Source organism: Schistosoma mansoni (genome assembly GCF_000237925.1).
Source record: "Schistosoma mansoni, WGS project CABG00000000 data, supercontig 0225, strain Puerto Rico, whole genome shotgun sequence".
Classification (NCBI taxonomy): domain Eukaryota; kingdom Metazoa; phylum Platyhelminthes; class Trematoda; order Strigeidida; family Schistosomatidae; genus Schistosoma; species Schistosoma mansoni.
Window position 1 is genome coordinate 58,291 of NW_017386091.1, and position 18,675 is coordinate 76,965.

Here is an 18,675-nt window from a genome sequence, read left to right on the forward strand (position 1 = left end):
TTGTTCCGTGTTGACAAACATGCTTATTAAACTATCTACGTTTTTCGCGTTTCATTCATTTCTATTCCCTTATTTTTTCCCTTTCCTTCTTCAAAATCAACTCAATATTCCCCTCAATTACACAGAACCTGATTTATTATTATTCCATTAACATCATCATTTTTTATTTTTCCCTTCTTTTTTTCGTTCAAAGTTGGTAAAAGTTATGCTAACGTTATTGAAACTTGTGTATTCTTGCATTTCTGAAGAAACCCAAAATGGTTTCTTTACAACACTTATTTAACCATAAGATGCTTGTGAATAATAATGGTAATAATAACCTTTGTAATGCTGTTTGTCTAGTTATCCAGTGTTTGTTTAGCTACAGTTTCATCTTCAACATCACCAGTTGGTGGTGATCTGAATTTATGTCAGCTTCTCTCCTCGTTCTCATGCCTTCGTTCCATTGACCTTATGAATATTTTACAGATGTAAATATGATTTTTCTGGTTCTCCGTGTTGTGTTCCAGTGAGATCCATGTAGCTTTGTGTATGTGTTTGTGTAGGAATATTGTGCCCCCGATAAACATGTTGTTGAACGCGCATAAATTTGCAAATCTCTCACTGTTCTCGTTGATTTCTATCACTCAGTCTATGTCGTCCCTTCATATCTTCATAACCGATGTTGTCCATTTCGACTTTGATGTCTAGATCTTCAATGAAGATGGTGAGGTCGTTTCGTGAGCACTTCGCTATGATCGATTGCAGCCTCTCATGAAACCGATCTTTATCGTCTTCGTCGTTCTTATCATTGGTGGGTGTACAACAACATCGGATAACATTCATGGTGATTCCATCCTTCTTTCTTTTCGATGATGCTTTGATGATGGTGGATTCGTGAGATTTCCATTCCATAATTGCTTTCCGCGATTCTTTGGACAGCATCGGAGCAACTCCTTGAATGTGCGAATCATTTGCTTCTTCGTGATCGGAGTACAGCAGCATCCCTCCTTGCTATCCACCCATCCTCGCTATTCAGATTGGGTCGTATGGGATTCGCTGATTCCTAGCACTTTCAAGTTGTATCGCCTCATTCCTCTTGCTATTTGACTGGTCCTTCCGGTCTTCCATATTGTCCGCACGTTCCATGTACATATATAACTTGTTGCTCCGGCTGTTAGAATGGCATCTGTTTCGTGACTTAATTTGCTCACTCTTAGAGTTGATTTTGGCAAGATTGTTTTCTACGAGATTGGGTTCCCGATCCCACGCTCAACCCGTCTCCATTTCCCGGGTTTGGGACCAGCAGTGACTCTAGAAGAGCTACAGGTATTTTTTCAGAAAAACTTTGAACTCATACTCTGGGATGTTCTTCCAAAAGATGATTTGATAGAATGTCTTCAGCCCTTTACGAGCTTCACAGAGCCTCCTTGATTTCACTGGGAGCCGTCCTCCCAATCAATTTAGATGTTGAATATTGGTTAGTTTTTCACATTATAGCCAGACATGGAAACCCGTGGTCTACTTTAGAAACTCTCGAAGAACAAACATTCGGCATATCCAGTCAGTCACTGTAAAGTCCCTTATGGAAAATGCTGACAGAAACTAGAAAAGTCTATGTTAACTATCCACACAATCTCGAACTAGATAATGGATAGTGTGGCAAAGAAAAAAGCATTGGATAAGATTCTAAGTGACAGACAAATACACACAAGCACACAAGGGGTGTAAGCGTGGAAATACAAGGTAATAGAAATGAGATGTGGATGGGTGCTGAGAATAATAGTTTTCTATGGATACAAGAGTCATCATGAGGGCAAAATTGACTTAGTTTCTCATGTTGTTTGAGTTTATTTAGGTATGTTCAAAATCTAGAACGAGTCGTGTATGTGAATTAGTACTATATTATAGAATGACAAGGGGAAAGTAAGACGGGGCGGCGTCATGTATGACACATTTACAATCAATGAACTCCTTTTGTCACGAGTTTTTTACTTTGGTGAATGACAATGAAGTAATCAACGTTCATTGGTAATCTTAAGTATTGGTATCATGTTATGAATAATGTAATAATTGTGATCGGTTTTAGAGATACTTCAATGACTCTAGAAGAATTCTCACTGATGACACTAATGTGGTTGAGGTAGCAGATTCAACAAATAGTGCATGCGCGTAAGCTAATATTTCTGTATGTAATGCGTTAGAGACTGGTCAGACAAACTGTAATAGTCATAGCTACCTTAGTGACAATGAAAATGTGAATATCACTAAATAGGTTCATTTTTCCATGAAACTGAAAAATAAGTGGTTCATCAAAACATTTTCAAGATAAAATCACTCAGGATATAAGATAATATGTCTTACTGAAGTTTTGAGAAGAATTGTTTGACAAATAACATTGCATAATCGATTCCCAGGACCGAATACGAAACGAGGTGGTAACTAGATTTGGGATTCACTGGCCAGAAATAAAAAAAGATAAAGACTAACTACTAAGTATAGAAAAAGGTAAGTGGTTTCCTGTCTTTGAGTCAACATGTAAAATATTTGTTTTTGTTATACATATCTTATCAGAAAGTTCATTCCCAGATATTGGTTCAAGGTCGTCGCGACCAAGAGGTAAGTTAAATCAAGTCGGTTTATTGGGTTCGAAGACAACTTCTATCTTCTTCTGGTTGTCACTGGATACTTGCTTTAGCCTCACTTTTCCTTCATTTCTTCATTGTTATCAGTTGATTTGGTTAATAAATCTAATGAAATCTTGGTAAGGAATTATATTAACGTCGAATGTTAGATACTGTACTTCAGCGACACATATATGCATTTATTTGTTTCTCAATGTCATGATATTAAGAAATGTGAACTCCCACCGCCAGTCAAAAAAGGTGGATGCGATCAAGTGGTCATAGACATGGGTTTATTGGAAGTACAAATTTGCATAATTGTTTTAAATCCCTTACAAATCCTTTTGTCTTAGGGTTGTTAGAGTCCATCTCCAGTTTAAGTTAGAGCCAACATACTGTTTCAAGTAGTTACCCAAACACAACTATGTGTACATAACATCAGGGTTGCATAACTGTTGATTAATTGCCTATAATCACTATACTTCAACAGATGCAGACTATTTGGTTGATATCCGCCCGATTATCGTAACCAGTAATTGGAGTCACTAAGTAACATGGTTTAAAACGGATTGCGATATCTCGCATGCGTTTACTCTGTTTCTCTCGTTTCTGAATTATCTCAATCTCTTTATCCTGTGAATCCATATTCCGAATAATATCCTCTGTGCCGATATGCATAGACATTTTCTCCAAGTGGTCTATGTCGACGGGGCAGGTAAACAGTTACCCTTTATTCACACTTTGTTCCTCTTCATTTCCTTCCGGCTTACCTTTGTTTCTATTTTTTGTCTATTCGGGTAAAGGTAATCAATTCTGGAAATAGCAACAGAATCTAAAATAAGTAATGGAGGTGACAGACGTTTACTTCCATACAGTACTGCATGGAAATATATAGGAAAGTTTTGAAGAGGGAAGGTCTATCCTAAATAATCCGAATCTCAGTAGACTGAGCACCTAATAGTTGTGTTGGTTTTAAAATATCCATGCTAGAAGAAATAGTAATTTACGAAATTTTATAGGGATATGTCGAAATGAATAAATGTGACTGCCGCATGTACCACAGTAGCATTGTCACCTAACATACTTACTGTTTGTGCTGTGCATATAAATTTGGGGAGTATATCTTAGACCTATATCATTTGACTGGTGACTCTGTATTTGAATTAAGTAGCCTTAAATCACTTCCCTGTGGTTCATATGCTTCTCATTTAAGTTTAGTTTACAAACATATTTTCAGTGGAAAGCTTGTAAATACATTTAAATAAGCTCGTTCATTGTAATTTAAATAGTTGAGTTTCTAATTCTATAATGTTAGTTTTTTGCCCTGGTACGGCTGAGAGTGGGGAGAGTCTGCTCTCCCTCTCGAAATGCTCTCATATGGCCACGCGAATATATAGCCTCTGCCAGGGAAGTCCTACTCACTGCCTTCTCGTGGCGGGGGTGTTGTTCACAAAATTGAGAGAACGAAAAGCGAATGTCCGGTGCTTTAACCGGGTTGGTGGATGTGGAGGATCCACCTAGGGGAGTTGGAAAACCCTGATTCCAAACCAATGGTGCACATGGGCTCCAGTATCCTGAAGGATCGAATGGCGTATGAACCAACTGTTGGTCACCGGCTACCATGGGACTGCATTTCCTTACGATGCTCTACTGCCTTGTGGATCAGGCCTTTAGGTCAAAGGCTCCGGGTGTGGTCCCCTAAGAAAACCACCTGCTTCAGTCTGGGCACCTGGTCAGTATCACAGCACTCACACAAATCGAATGAGATTTGTGAGGCGCATATTTATCTGGTGCTTTCTTGTACCAATATTTATGTGTTTAAACAAATAAATAGTTTTTTATATCCGTTTTCTTCGCTGTATCCAACTGTTCTGTATCTTTATTTGCAGACTATACTTTTGTCAGTACAGCTCTAGTTGTCGACCAAACATCTCAACTAGTGTTTGAAGATTATTTACAATAATGCACCTTAAACGAAGTATGTCGCTTTTATATGCCCTTACAATGATTTAACTTTCTGATAACTAGTAGGAATTGATTTCCAAATTATCATGTGCCTATTATTTCGTTATTTCCAAACTTTCGTATGGATGACAAACAAACACATATAAGAAGGGGATTTTGTGGATATTATGGTTATTTTAATAGTTGAGATTATGAGTCAATTGAAGCTAGACCACCATGGAAAACCTAAAAGCACTGGACGGCCGTTTGTTTCTATTGTGGGACTTGTCAGCAGTGCTCATCCACGATCCCGCCTCGCGAGATTTGAACACAGGACATATCGGGTCATTTTTTATGAAAACGACCTCCGTTTAGGTGATGAATTTTCAGTTGTTAACCACACATCAGAAGTGATGCGGATGCACAGATAAATGAGATGCCTAAAACACACTATTCCACTTTGTATTTCTAAAGTAGATACTGACAAAAATCACTTCTTAACGTCCTGTTACTCTAAATAAGCGTAAGACATTATTTCGAGATTTCTACATAAGAAGTTATAAAAACTAAAATTATATTAAATTTTCGCTTAACAGAACTTATTTATTCACTTTGAGCTTATTGGGGGGACGTATTTATCTCCATACGTGTGTGATATCATTCAAAATGTTTACTATTTATTATCTATATGAATCATTAAGAGAGCTGTAACAGTATCTGTTAATTTTGACGCATTTAAAAATGCAAAATCATTGATTCACCGCTTTTTAAATTAAATTGAATTTATATTCTCTTCTTAACAGATGACCCTAAGCCGCTAATTGATCCTAATCGCTTAACTCTCATTGGATTCAGATTTTGCCCTTACGTTGACCGCGTTAAACTAATACTGAGTTACTACAAGGTTGAGTAAGTTTAATATCCGTATAAGGCATTTGCTTCTATTTGACTATGTTAAAATCTATTTGACACTTTTAAAATTCACCTCACAGTAAACAACATTGTTTTCTATCGCACCGTTAACATCACGCAGTTGGAGGTTTGTCTGTGTAGCTAATACATTGACTTGGTTGAAGTGACTCGAAAGCTGTCAGGCTTTCTTTAAATCAAGATACTAATGGTTATTTTAGTCTAACGTTCTCCTTTGCCTACCATATCAAGGTAACCAACTATTAGTAATAATCAACGTAGAACCTAGCACATACATGCGTCCATCCAAGTTATCACATCACACCAACACAGGCAGATAAATTTACCAAGACAAATACCAGAGTAGTAGAGGTAGAAACAGTATCAGTGGTAGTACAAAACATTGGACATAGACAATATTATTCGAGAAGAGAGAGCGTATTCGTAGACTAATGACTATAAGATAATTTCAAAGCTCAAGATCTAAGGCAAGAAGAAGAGTGAATTCATCTGCACCATTATAACCGATCCTGAATCATTTCATTCAAAATCTCCAACCATTGGTTGTGATAATCGCGTGGACCACAACCAGGCAGTCTGCACCCACTAACACATCTCAGTGGAACAGTAAGCGACTTCGTGGAGTGATACAGTGTCTTGATTTGGGCGCGTCTAGATTTCTCTCAATCTTCTCCTAAACCAGCAACCACTGCTCGTTGAGTGTGGTGGTGGCGGTTGTAAATACGTAATACATATTCCAACCGTCTCAGTAGATGAAGAATTATCTCTTTGGTAGATCAACCATCTTTACTTAGAAACGTGCATCTGATTTCAGCTTTGTCCACTCGATGATCCCAAAATAAGGGAGTAATGATTTGAAGGCACGAATGATCAAATAAATTTGTCTACAATTGTGTACTATTTAAACTATTTTGGTTATTTATTTACTCTGAAAAAGTGAGTTGGGTTAGTTCAAGAAACGTCAGAAATACAGTTTTTTTATTCATTGGAATATCGCAAAAATATATTTATTATATTTGGTACTGTTTTAACGACAAATGTTTTGTACTGCTACGTCAGTTTAGTTCGAATAATTAATAACTAACCATGATCACTCAAAAACTATAGTTCCAGCAAGGCTCTAACAAATAAGGATACTTTCGTAGTTGAAAGCATGAGTCAATTGAAGCTAGACCACCAAGGAAAACCTGGAAGCACTGGACGGTTTTCCTTGGTGGTCTAGCTTCAATAGACTCATGCTTTCAACTATGAAAATACTGAAATCTCCACAAAGCCCCTTCTGAAAATAAGGATACATTTAGTCACTGAATTGTGTACAATTAAAAGCATGTAATAACCGATAGTTGTACAGTTATCATGCATTACAGCTCGGTTAGTACTAGTAATTGCTCATCAAAAATATTTTCTTTGGTAACTTATTTTAAATAAATATTCATAACAATTGTTTAACTAAAGATAAATACGAAAAACAATCACTATTATCATGTAGTCAGACTGTAGTGAACAAAACATAAGTGGGAACAATCGAATGTACTTTAGCACAACATTACAGGATATCTGATTAAAATATGAGGACCATATAGTGAACGGTTAATTTGCAAAATAACAATCAACTATCTCAATTTGACTGTTTCTTCTGCAAATATCCGTCCATAGTCTCCGATTATAATTGTTCATGCATTTTCGTATCAATTGCGTGCCGTTCCCGTTCTCTCCTTATCGATCTTCTACTGAAATACATTCAATGCCCGACCGTTACCATATACTACTTATGTGGATATCAGTAACCCACACCACAAGACTAGTAACACAAAATGTCCTCTAAGGTTTTTTTTATATTTTACTCAACACCATTAGATTCTCTAAATTTAACAGTCACAACTGTTAAGCCCTTAGTTATCCGACCCAGATACCTTCTTCTGGCACTTTGCTTCACTTAACTAGTCCCTCAAATCAGAACACGTCTTGGACAGGTACATAACTATATTTTAAATGAATCAAGTTAAATGAAAGTGAGTCACAGTAAGAAAAAAATGTTGGTATATTCATAATTTTACACAAGAAAACTCGTGAGTCTGCTCTGGTTGACTAATAATGGCCGAATCAGTTTGCTTCACCATAATCCCTCATGCTAACTATAACATGGTGTGTAAACATTTAAAGTAGATATGATAATTAGATAAATAAATTCACTAGAATTCAAGTCACGTTTATTTTATTATAAAGATAAATTAACGATGCGGGCTACACTTTAAAACCCGTACATAATTTATGATGAAACGTTTTCGTTTAGAAAATAGTGAATTAATTACATGTCAGGTTTACAAAGTTGAATCTATATATGTAAGACATAGACCTATCAACCAATAACTAAGCGATGGCGGTAAGTTTATTTATTTCAGACAATATCGTCTAAAGCATTATCTGTGCTATAGTAAATCATATAGAGTTTACAATCTTCAGTCAAAGTAATTCTTTTCACATTAGTGCTTAATAAAATGATCATTTTATAATTTGATATCAAGTTACTTATTAATACTGAAGTCTTTTTAGGTGTTCAACTTCCAACTTATTGTCTATATGCTTTGCTTGTAGAATTTCTACTTCCAAGATTACATCATTAACCGTCAAATAGTACAAGGAGACACCAAATATATATGCGCCACACTTCGTCATTCGATTTGTATGAGGGCTGAGTTACTGCCTGGGCACCCAAACTGGGGCAGGTGGTTTTCTTAGGAGGCCACTCTGCGAGCCTTTAACCTAGAGGTCTGATTCACAAAGTAGTAGAGCAACGTTATGAGATGTATTTCTATGGTCGCCGGTGACCAACAATAGATTCATACTCTGTTCGTTTCGTAAGGGATCATGGAACCCATGTGACCATTAGTTTGAAATGAGTGTTTTCATTTCCCATAGATGGATCTTCCATACCCACCGATCGGGTTAAAGCGCCGGACATTTTCTTGTCGTCGTCTCGATTTCGTAAACAACATCCCCGTTGCGAGAAGGCAGTGAGTAGGACTTCCTTGACAGTGGCTGTATACGCGTGGCCATGTGAGAGCATTTGGAGAAGGAGAGCTGACTCTACCCACTCTCGGAGCATTGCTCGTATATCCTGAGAGCACCGAGTAAATAATGCAATTGTTAGGAAACGGGTACTAGGAAAGGATGGCAAACCGATTGATGAAGTAGTGAAACTTCATCATTTGAGATGGCTGGGACACGTGTTACGTATGCCTAACCACCGACTGCCCAGACGAGCGATGTTTTATGGTGTAGGAGTAGGTTGGAAGAAAGTTAGGGGCGGCCAGACCAAAACATGGAACAAATCCATGAAGTCACTGACAAGTGGACTGAACCATGTTGGTAGGTGTAGACTACCTGATTGGGATCCGCGAGATGATAGCAATGGATGGTTAGAGACCTTGAATGACATGGCTCAAAATGGTTTACAATGGCGAAGGTGCATCCACTCTTTATGTTCTGCCAAATTCCATCTTCTGAATTCCTCATGTCTCTATCATTTTCTCTTTCCAAATTTATTTCATTGGATTATACTCCTTGAATAACATCTTCAAACCCTAATCTTTCGGATTACTGTTTATACCCTTACTACCTCTACCACTATGGGATTTGAATCGACAACTGCATCTCTGTGGTAATGTGGTATGGCAACTTAAACTGATGTACGTACGTACGTACGACGTTCTACGTTGTGACTGACTGATCTACTCTCGGTCATACCACGGCATTTGGAGGTAAAGTTCGGGCCCATCCGAGATCACAATTCAATACAGTTACATATTCTTGTTATTTTGAAAAAAAACTTTTATGATAATCTGTAGCATTCATGTAAATTTTTGTTAGGAGTAATCAGTATGACATGATCTAGAATAAAAAACTAACCTTACAATTTGTCTATATGTTTATTTCATAGAGTAATTAATTATGTCATTGAGTGTAATTATGTTCATATAGAGTTTACAATATGTAATTATACTGTTACCATTAGCCTTAATTTATGATAAACAGTTTAGTTAGAAATGATTTATCAAAAATTGTTTTAGTTTTCACACAGTTTACAGATTCCCGAATGCCCTGCCTATGTTCGAGAGTAGGGAGAGTCCTCCGTCTCTCTTGAAATGCTCTATTATATCCAGGCGTATACAGTCACTGCCAGTGAAGTCCTACTCATTGCCTTTTGGCGGCGGGGATGTTGTTTACGAAATTGAGAGGACAGAAAGCAAATATCCGGTGCTTTAATCGGCTTGATGGGTATGAAAGGTTTATCTAAGGGAGTTGTAAAACCCTGATTCCAAACGAATGGAGTAATCAGTATGACATGATCTAGAATAAAAAACTAACCTTACAATTTGTCTATATGTTTATTTCGTAGAGTAATTAATTATGTCATTGAATGTAATTATGTTCATATAGTTTACAATATGTAATTATACTGTTACCATTAGCCTTAATTTATGATAAACAGTTTAGTTAGAAATGATTTATCAAACATGTTTCAGTTTTCACACAGTTTACAGATTCTATATATTAACATGTTAATTAATTCACATATATATACAACTATAGTAATCAGTTAATTGAAATGTCCAGAAAAAGTGTACAACACCTTGATATAAGGACAATATACAGATCTGGATATTCTTTATTCTCTATACTATATTAGTGAAGCTTTTGAATTAGTTTCTAACTATTGTAAGACATTTCATATGAATCTAATTTAGTAGTGCTTCCTTGTACTATTAAAATTTTGGGTTTGGCTGCCCCTAACTCTCTTCTAACCATCCTGAATACTAGTTAGCATAGCACGTCGTGGTAACCGGTGTTCAGGCATACCGATTACCACGACGTGCTATACTGACTAGTATTGGGGATGAGTGGAAGAGAGTTAGGGGCGGCCAACCCAAAATGTGGCATCAGTGCTTGAAGTCACTAACTTCTAGTCTGAGCCATGTTGGCAGATGCAGACTACTTGGTTGGGGTCCGCGTGACTATCTAAACCAATGGTTGGAGACTCTAGGTGACATGGCTAAGAATCGATCACAATAGCGTAGGTGTATACACTCTTTATCTTTCCTTAAACCTTGAGATCAAAATTGCTTCATATCTTTCTTTCTTCTTGTACTATATCCTTATATACAACCTTTCTTTTATATATTAACACTACTAAATTAACTACTTCTATGAATCCGGTGTTCATCTTGTTGTGCTAACGAGGTATGGCAACTTGGATCGATGCATATATATCCCTGGTCCTACGTTGTAGCTGATTGACTGACTGATTAACATTTATAAGCTAAAACATAAATCAATAAAATCGATCTGGATTTTTTATATATACATATTAACTTCCCAAGTGCACTTCAAGTAATAGGGTTACTAGTACAAGTCGAAATCAAGACATGTAAAGCATAATCATGTAAACCAGCAACATACAGAGTCGATCAATATGTGTGACTAATGTTTTCTAGTATCACAAACATTTCTCCTCAGAAACGCTATTCTAGACGAGAGTTTCATAAAAATACTTCGGATATTATGTCATTGTCTTTTGGATTATTCATTGTAACGGACGTCTCTCAAAACTTCTTTTATTCCTCGAGTTTAGTTTCACATTCTAGACTTCTTTTGACGATATTCTTATCAATACATAAGCGTTTCACAGTTTCATGTTCAAGTGAGTTTCGATCAGTCGGGGACTTTATAGCAATGAAAAGTGTGTTATGAATATTTATACATACTCAATACTTCCTTGTACTAAAAATATTCATATTGCTTAGTATAAAATTGGCACCTAATGCCTTCGATCTAAAACGGTCCCGTGACAACACCATTCAACAAATATCATACAATTGGTGATTTCCTAAAATTAATTGCTGGTGGTGGGGTCATAGCTTGTATTAATTTGGTAGAATAACTGTGTCAAAGGGTGTTCGTCGACGTTGTTCAGTTTTTTCACTTTTGTTCAGCATTCCCACGGATATGTTTTTAGACTAAAAACTTCGCTACAAAAATATCCGGGAAGGTGATCAGGATGTGACTCATTTAAAACATATTCCTTATGTGGTGTGGGTTACTTATATCCACATAAGTAGTATACAACGATAGTCAGGCATAGGATGTATTGCAGTAGAGAATCGATAAAGAAAGAACGGGAACGGAACGCAATAGGTATGAAAATGCATGGAAAATGAAATCAGAGACGATGGACTGATATTTGCAGAAAGAACAGTTACGATTGAGACAATTGATTGATAGTTTGCATGTTAACTATTTACTATATGGTTGTCAGATTTTAGTGAGATAGTCTGTAATTTTGTGCTTAAATACATTCGATTGTCCCAACTCGTGTTCTTGTTCACTACACTTATCCTGACTAGTAATGAATAGATTATGAGGATACGTCACATTTGATATAGGATTATCAGAACTATAATTGGATATGAATCCATCGAGAACTTGTTCTTCATAGTGACCAAGGTTTCCACTAGAAACTAAAAGATTAAGAAAAAAAGGAACATCTGATATGACATCATTAAAAATTGATTCATTCAATGTAACTGAATAATTAGAGTGAATAGAATGTGATAAAAGAACTTTTGAACACATTGCCCAGAGTGTCAACCTTAATAAAGAATTTGTTAACCTCTTCCTCAGTTATAAAACTGTTCCTTATTGCAGCTGGAAATGTATCAGTTACCTCGTTAAATATATCCATAATTTTTGAGCGTGATTCCGGATTTGATTGGTTAAACATGTGTTCTGTCAATGGAACGATAAAAATTAAACGAGACTTGATGAACAAATCTTCATTAAAATGAGCCCCCAAATACCCTGGTACGGCCGAGAGTGAGGAGAGTTCGCTCTCACTCTCGAAATGCTCTCACATGGCCACGCGTATATAGCCTCTGTCAGGGAAGTCCTACTCACTGCCTTCTCGCAATGGGGGTGTTGTTTGCGAAATTGAGAAAACGAAAAGCGAATATCCGGCGCTTTAACCGGGTTGGTGGACACGGAAAGTTCACCTAGGGGAGTTGGAAAACCCTCATTCCAAACCAATGGTGCACATGGGTTGGCTCCAGTATCCTGAGGGAACAAATGGCGTATGAACCAATCGTTGGTCATCGGCTACCATGTGACTGCATCTCCTTACGATGCTCCACTGCCTTGTGGATCAGGCCTTTATGTCGAAGGTTACGGGTGTCGACCCCTAAGAAGACTACATTGTTCGGTTTGGGCACCTGGGTAGTATCACAGCCCTCACGCATATCGAACGAGGTTTGTGTGGCGCATATGTATCTGGTGCTTCCTTGTACCAATATTTATGTGTTTAAATAAAATAAAAATCATTAGGATGAAATTAACATGTTCTTACACTAGTAACTGCGTAGTGAAGGACGTTATTGTAGATCTTATAGAATGTATCTTATAAGCGAGCAGATACATGTTACTTCTAACAGGTCCTACTATAAACAACGAAATTTGGTGCGTATTCCTAATGTACTAACGAAACTGTATAAACTATCTGACTTACATTATGAGTTCATTACCTATTAGCAATGACGAGATGTGAGATTTTGTGAACAACTTTATACATTAACTTTCAGTTTGTAAGTGGTAGTTGTAGTATTTAGCATCAGGAAATATTGAGATTAGGTGCACCATTGGTTTGGAATGAGAGTTTTCCAACTCCCCTAGGTGGACTTTCCATGTCCACTTACCCGGGTAAAGCGCCGGACATTCGTTTTCCGTCCTCTCAATTTCGAAAACAACACCCGCGTTACGAGAAGGCAGTGATGAGGACTTCCCTGACAGAGGCTATATACGCGTGGCCATGTGAGAGCATTCGGAGAGGGAGGGCGGACTCTCCCCACTCTTGGCCGTACCAGGGCATTCGGGGGCTAACTGTCTTGTCTTTTAATGTAAATTTTTTGGAAAGAGTGGAGTGAAGTGGAGTTAATATTATGATAGACAAGGTTTCAATTCATTAAATGATAAGTGACCTACCTACATTGATTTTCTTAAATCACTCATGCTGTTTAGTCATGTTTAATTTGTGCTAATGTTTTGGACGTGAGTATTCTATTCTGTTGTATAGAAAAACTTATATTCTGCTAGTCAGCTGCTTTGTCCTATGATATCAGTTGACCTGGAGACTTACGTCGCGAAATTCAGTTATGTGTATCATTGTATATTATCGATCGGTTGAACTTATCATTTGACTCCATTAATCGAACAATATCCAAATATCGTTTATCACAAATTATAAAATCTTAATCTATAATACAAACTTGTTTGTCATTGTTTGATTTCATCAGTATTTCATTTGTAATGGGTATGATGTTGTTACCCTCTCTCTCTCTCTCTCTGTGTCTTTCTCTTCTCCATCTAAACAGTTATGATCTCATAGATATTTCATTGGCTTCAAAACCTGAATGGTTTTTAGAAATGTATCCAACTGGCAAAGTTCCTTTATTATTACTACCAAATGGAGAAAAATTACCAGAATCCGATGTGATCATACGTTATATAGATAAATTGTATGGTTCTGAAACTTTATTATCACGTTGTGGTATTGAAGAGTTTGAAAAAGCTAAAGAACTTATTACTGGTGTAAGCGTTGAATAATTTTATCATTTAAATATTGAATTGTTAAAAAAATTCAACCTAATGCCCTGGTACGGTCGAGAGTGGGGATAGTTCGCTCTCCCTCTCCAAATGCTCTCACAAGACCACGCGTATATAGCCTCTACCAGGGAAGTCCTACTCACTGCCTTCTCGTGGCATTACTGTTGTTTATGAAATTGAGAGGACGAAAAGCGAACATCTTTAAGTAAATAAACTGTTTAGCCAAGGTTGACGATAGATTCTTTTAAAACATCTTTTTGAGTCGAACATTTCTTTCAGCTTATAGTAAAGGCTATTTTTCAAAAGTTTTAATAAAGAACTTATTTCATCACAATACAATCAATGACCTAGTTAATATGTATTGTCAATATAATAAAATGATAATGACGGTTGATTATTTCATTCATGAATAGTTACGACGATACAATGTCGTAATTTACTCCAAATAAGCCAGTGTCATCAGTTCAAAGATGGATGTATACAAATATTTCTTTATTATCTCCTCTGTGTTCTATCAATCAATCTGTCTTTTTGTAATTGGAATTATCTAGTTTATGACATTCTGTTATATCTAGAACTTTAGAATCTTGCTATGTCGCGTACTACTAGACTACTTGAAAGATCGACCCCGCAACGTCGCAAAAGAGAAAACAGAAGACTAGTAAGTAGGAATGTTATTCCCAACACAGTGTCAAATATAGTACAAAAAATCTCATGTATTTATAGTTTTTGGCTGAAAAAAAATCAGAAGGGGTTTTGTGGAGATTTAGTATTTTTCATAGTTGAAAGCGTGAATCAATTGAAGCTAGACCACCATGGAAAACCTGGAAACACTGAACGGCCGTTTCGTCCTATTATGGGACTCCTCAGCAGTGTGCATTCACGAACCTGCTCTCGCGAGATTCGAACCCAGGACCTACCAGTCTCGAGCCGGAGCCCTTAACCGATAGACCACTGAGCTGGCATCCAACGATTTTAATGTTTAACTTCAACCGATCCACGAAGTTGAGCAACCATTCACCAATTGTCTTCAGTGAGTTCCTATCTCACAACAGACGTGGTTTGAACTCCACTGATCACTGCTTCTCACTAGAGCTCTCAGATATACTTCTCGAAGTCACTAGTGAGCACATGATTATATTAATTATCAGAAGGGGTTTTGTGGAGATTTAGTATTTTTCATAGTTGAAAGCGTGAGTCACTTGAAGCTAGACCACCATGGAAAACCTGGAAAAATCATCATTTTGGACAGCCAATAGGCACATAGGGGATCCTTTCTTATTCATCCAATAGAGAAGCTGCATGTCGACATCCTAGAATGTTCCTTTAGCGATGATTGATTGGATAGAATGTCTTCGGCTCTTTCTGAGGATTCTTGAGGCTTCCTTGAGTTTGCCAACGAGCTATCCTTACACATTCAATTTTCCAATGTTTAGAACTTTTTTTTAACTTTCTCTTTCATGTTTACAAATCAATGTTATGAATTTTCTTTACACCTATTATTCTCTTATTAACTTGTGCTAATGTGACCTTTTAAGTTAAGGTCACTAATGTCTTTTAAATGTGTGAATTCAATCTTTTTTATTCAAATATTTACTACGATTGTTTTTATGTTGTAAGTAGTTGTTAAAACAAAAAAAAACAATCCACGGAATTAATTAATTTACTGTATTTGTCGTTTCTGTTGTGTGTTGATAACATCATCAATTGATGTTAAAGGTGAAAACCATTACATGGTTCATCATCATGGTTTATCCATTACAAATGAAAAATTCATTTGTAATGGATCCAGGTATAAGGGTTCATTGAAGGTAGAAAAAAATTATCTTCAAGACTTCAGTAAAACTATTATGTAATCGTTAATGTATATCTCCGTCCTATGAGCGGTCAATCACGGTTAGTTTAGCTCAGTGTTAATGTCTCTGACTTTGTGACCTCGAATGCCCTGGTACGGCCGAGAGCGGGGAGGGCCCGCCCTCTCTCGGAATGCTCTCACACACGGCCACACGTATATAGCCTCTGTCAGGGAAGTCCTAATCACTGCCTTCTCGCAATGGGGGTGTTGTTTGCGAAATTGAGAAAACGAAAAGCGAATATCCGGCGCTTTAACCGGGTTGGTGGACACGGAAAGTTCACCTAGGGGAGTTGGAAAACCCTCATTCCAAACCAATGGTGCACATGGGTTGGCTCCAGTATCCTGAGGGAACAAATGGCGTATGAACCAATCGTTGGTCATCGGCTACCATGTGACTGCATCTCCTTACGATGCTCCACTGCCTTGTGGATCAGGCCTTTATGTCGAAGGTTACGGGTGTCGACCCCTAAGAAGACTACATTGTTCGGTTTGGGCACCTGGGTAGTATCACAGCCCTCACGCATATCGAACGAGGTTTGTGTGGCGCATATGTATCTGGTGCTTCCTTGTACCAATATTTATGTGTTTAAATAAAATAAAACTCTGACTTTGAAGCTAGATGATATATGATGGAATTTGCCAGAGAGTATCAGTTCCTTCGATATTACTGGTGGACTTTTCTGACAAATGCCAAGTAATACGAGACATAGTTTAAGCAGGAGTATCTTATGGACTACATCCGACCACTATTACAATCAATTTTAATAGGAATGGTTTTTTCAGGACCATTTACTGGTCAACCGGATCCTGTACAATTTAGAGAAAAACAATGTTAGTACTACCTTTTGGTTTCTAAACATAATTTCTTTGAATAACTTTACTATATGTCCAGAATATATATTTGACTTATGGATGTAAGGAAATGATAATATCTAGTGTATTTAGCAAAAATGGGATACAAGTATATCAATAGCAAGTGTTCTAAATATTATATTCATATGTAACTTATCGGCAAAAACGGAATAGTTTAGGATTGATTTTGATGAAGAGAGGTGACATTGTCTTCACATTCATAATGCTAATTCTCCAACACACTCTTGTCCTGAGCCTTCCTTTCTTAATCCTATCCAACTTTTGTTCATTCTTCTCATATCTGTCTCCATTTCTCGGCGTAATGTGTTCTTTGGTCTTCCTCTTTTCCTTTGGCCTTCAGGATTCTATGTGAGCGCTTGTCTTGTGATGCAGTTGGGTTGACATTCGGTTAGTTAGATTGTAATAATGGATACATTTAATGCAAACCATAAAATATGTATACAATTTAATATCGTGTGAAACTCAGACTAGTACTTGTATAAAGTTAATTAAATCTGCATATTTTATCACCATATATGGGCCTTGTCTATTAAATAATTCAGGAACATTTAGAATATTATTATAAACAAATTCAGTCATATATTTTATATAGTTAAGATCATGATTCAGTTGAAGCTAGACCACCATGGAAAACCTAAAAGCACTGGACGGTCGTTTCGTCCTATTGTGGGACTCCTGAGCAGTGCGCATCCACGACCTCGCCCCGCGAGATTCGAACCCAGGACCTACCAGTCTCGCGCCAGAGCAGTCATATATATTTTTAGATTTTCAAAAGAAGGTGGATAAAGTATTTCTGTTATAATTTGTAACCTACCTGGCTGCTCAGTTAATATATGACGTGACGATGCCACCAATTGGAGAGCAGCGATTTATTAATCGGACTAGTGATACACGAAAACCGTATGAGCAGTCTAGAGTGCGTATCGGCCCTGCTATCTGCCTAACCCAGCCAGTTATGTCTAGAACACCAATATCAGCCTCTGAAATATGAATCATTATATTTCAAACATACTGGGCTTATATACCAAAAAGACAGACCACATCGTACCATAAAATAGAAAATAACATTTGTACAAGATTTGGCCAAATGTGACTGTGAATAGGGGGAACAGTAATCAATAGACTGGGGATAACTCAAGAATGGTAAATCGTATAATAATAGACTATAGGTCAAAATAAAGCTTATAATAAGAGGGACACAAATATGAATAGTTTAGTTACGTTCACTTTTCGTGATAATGTGAGAGGATTTTGAAGATGGAGAGCTGACTCTCTCCACCGTCGACCGTACCATCTTACTTACTTACCCCTGTTACCCCTAATGGAGCATAGGCCGTCGACCAACATTCTCCAAACCACCGTACCATCACATAACCTTAATTTATCCACGATAGTTCTACTGAATAATTATCGTATTATTTTTTTATATATATTCTTTGTATTATCTAGATATCAAGACCAAGTTACATGATTATGTGTGTGCCCGAAATAAATCTATGTGATGTATCACTGTATCGAGCAGCATGCAGTAAGATAAATGACGCTATCAAAGGTCCATATTTTACTGGTAATTCAGTTTTATTTATTTATTTTGATGATTAATATATATCAGATTATTGTTACAATAATAAGTAATGACCCCAGTAATTTTTTTCAGTTATCTAATTCAATTTATCCTAGAAAGTATCTTGTTAAATGCTCCAACAATTCCATAAGTCACTTTTTCTCATAGTTGAAATCATGAGTTAATTGAAGCTAGACCACCATGGGAAATCTGGAAGAACTGGACGGCCATTTCGTCCTATCGTGGGACTCCTG

General features: G+C 37.0%; 1 protein-coding gene across 2 annotated transcripts in view; it reads left to right on the forward strand.

Annotated features, from left to right (window-relative positions):
* Positions 1-2,576: 2,576 nt before the first annotated feature.
* The window catches only part of Smp_152710.1 (glutathione-s-transferase omega,putative), a gene marked incomplete at both ends in the record, with an annotated part of 19,060 nt that continues 2,961 nt past the window's right edge, over positions 2,577-18,675 (forward strand). Inside the window, 5 exons of one of the 2 annotated variants that reach the window (XM_018791721.1) lie at positions 2,577-2,598; positions 4,493-4,581; positions 5,351-5,456; positions 13,898-14,114; positions 18,307-18,424. In XM_018791721.1, the coding sequence (XP_018647294.1) occupies positions 4,566-4,581; positions 5,351-5,456; positions 13,898-14,114; positions 18,307-18,424 (457 nt within the window). Of the gene's footprint in view, positions 2,599-4,492; positions 4,582-5,350; positions 5,457-13,897; positions 14,115-18,306; positions 18,425-18,675 lie in introns of those variants that run through there. The other variant, XM_018791732.1, reaches the window with a different exon arrangement.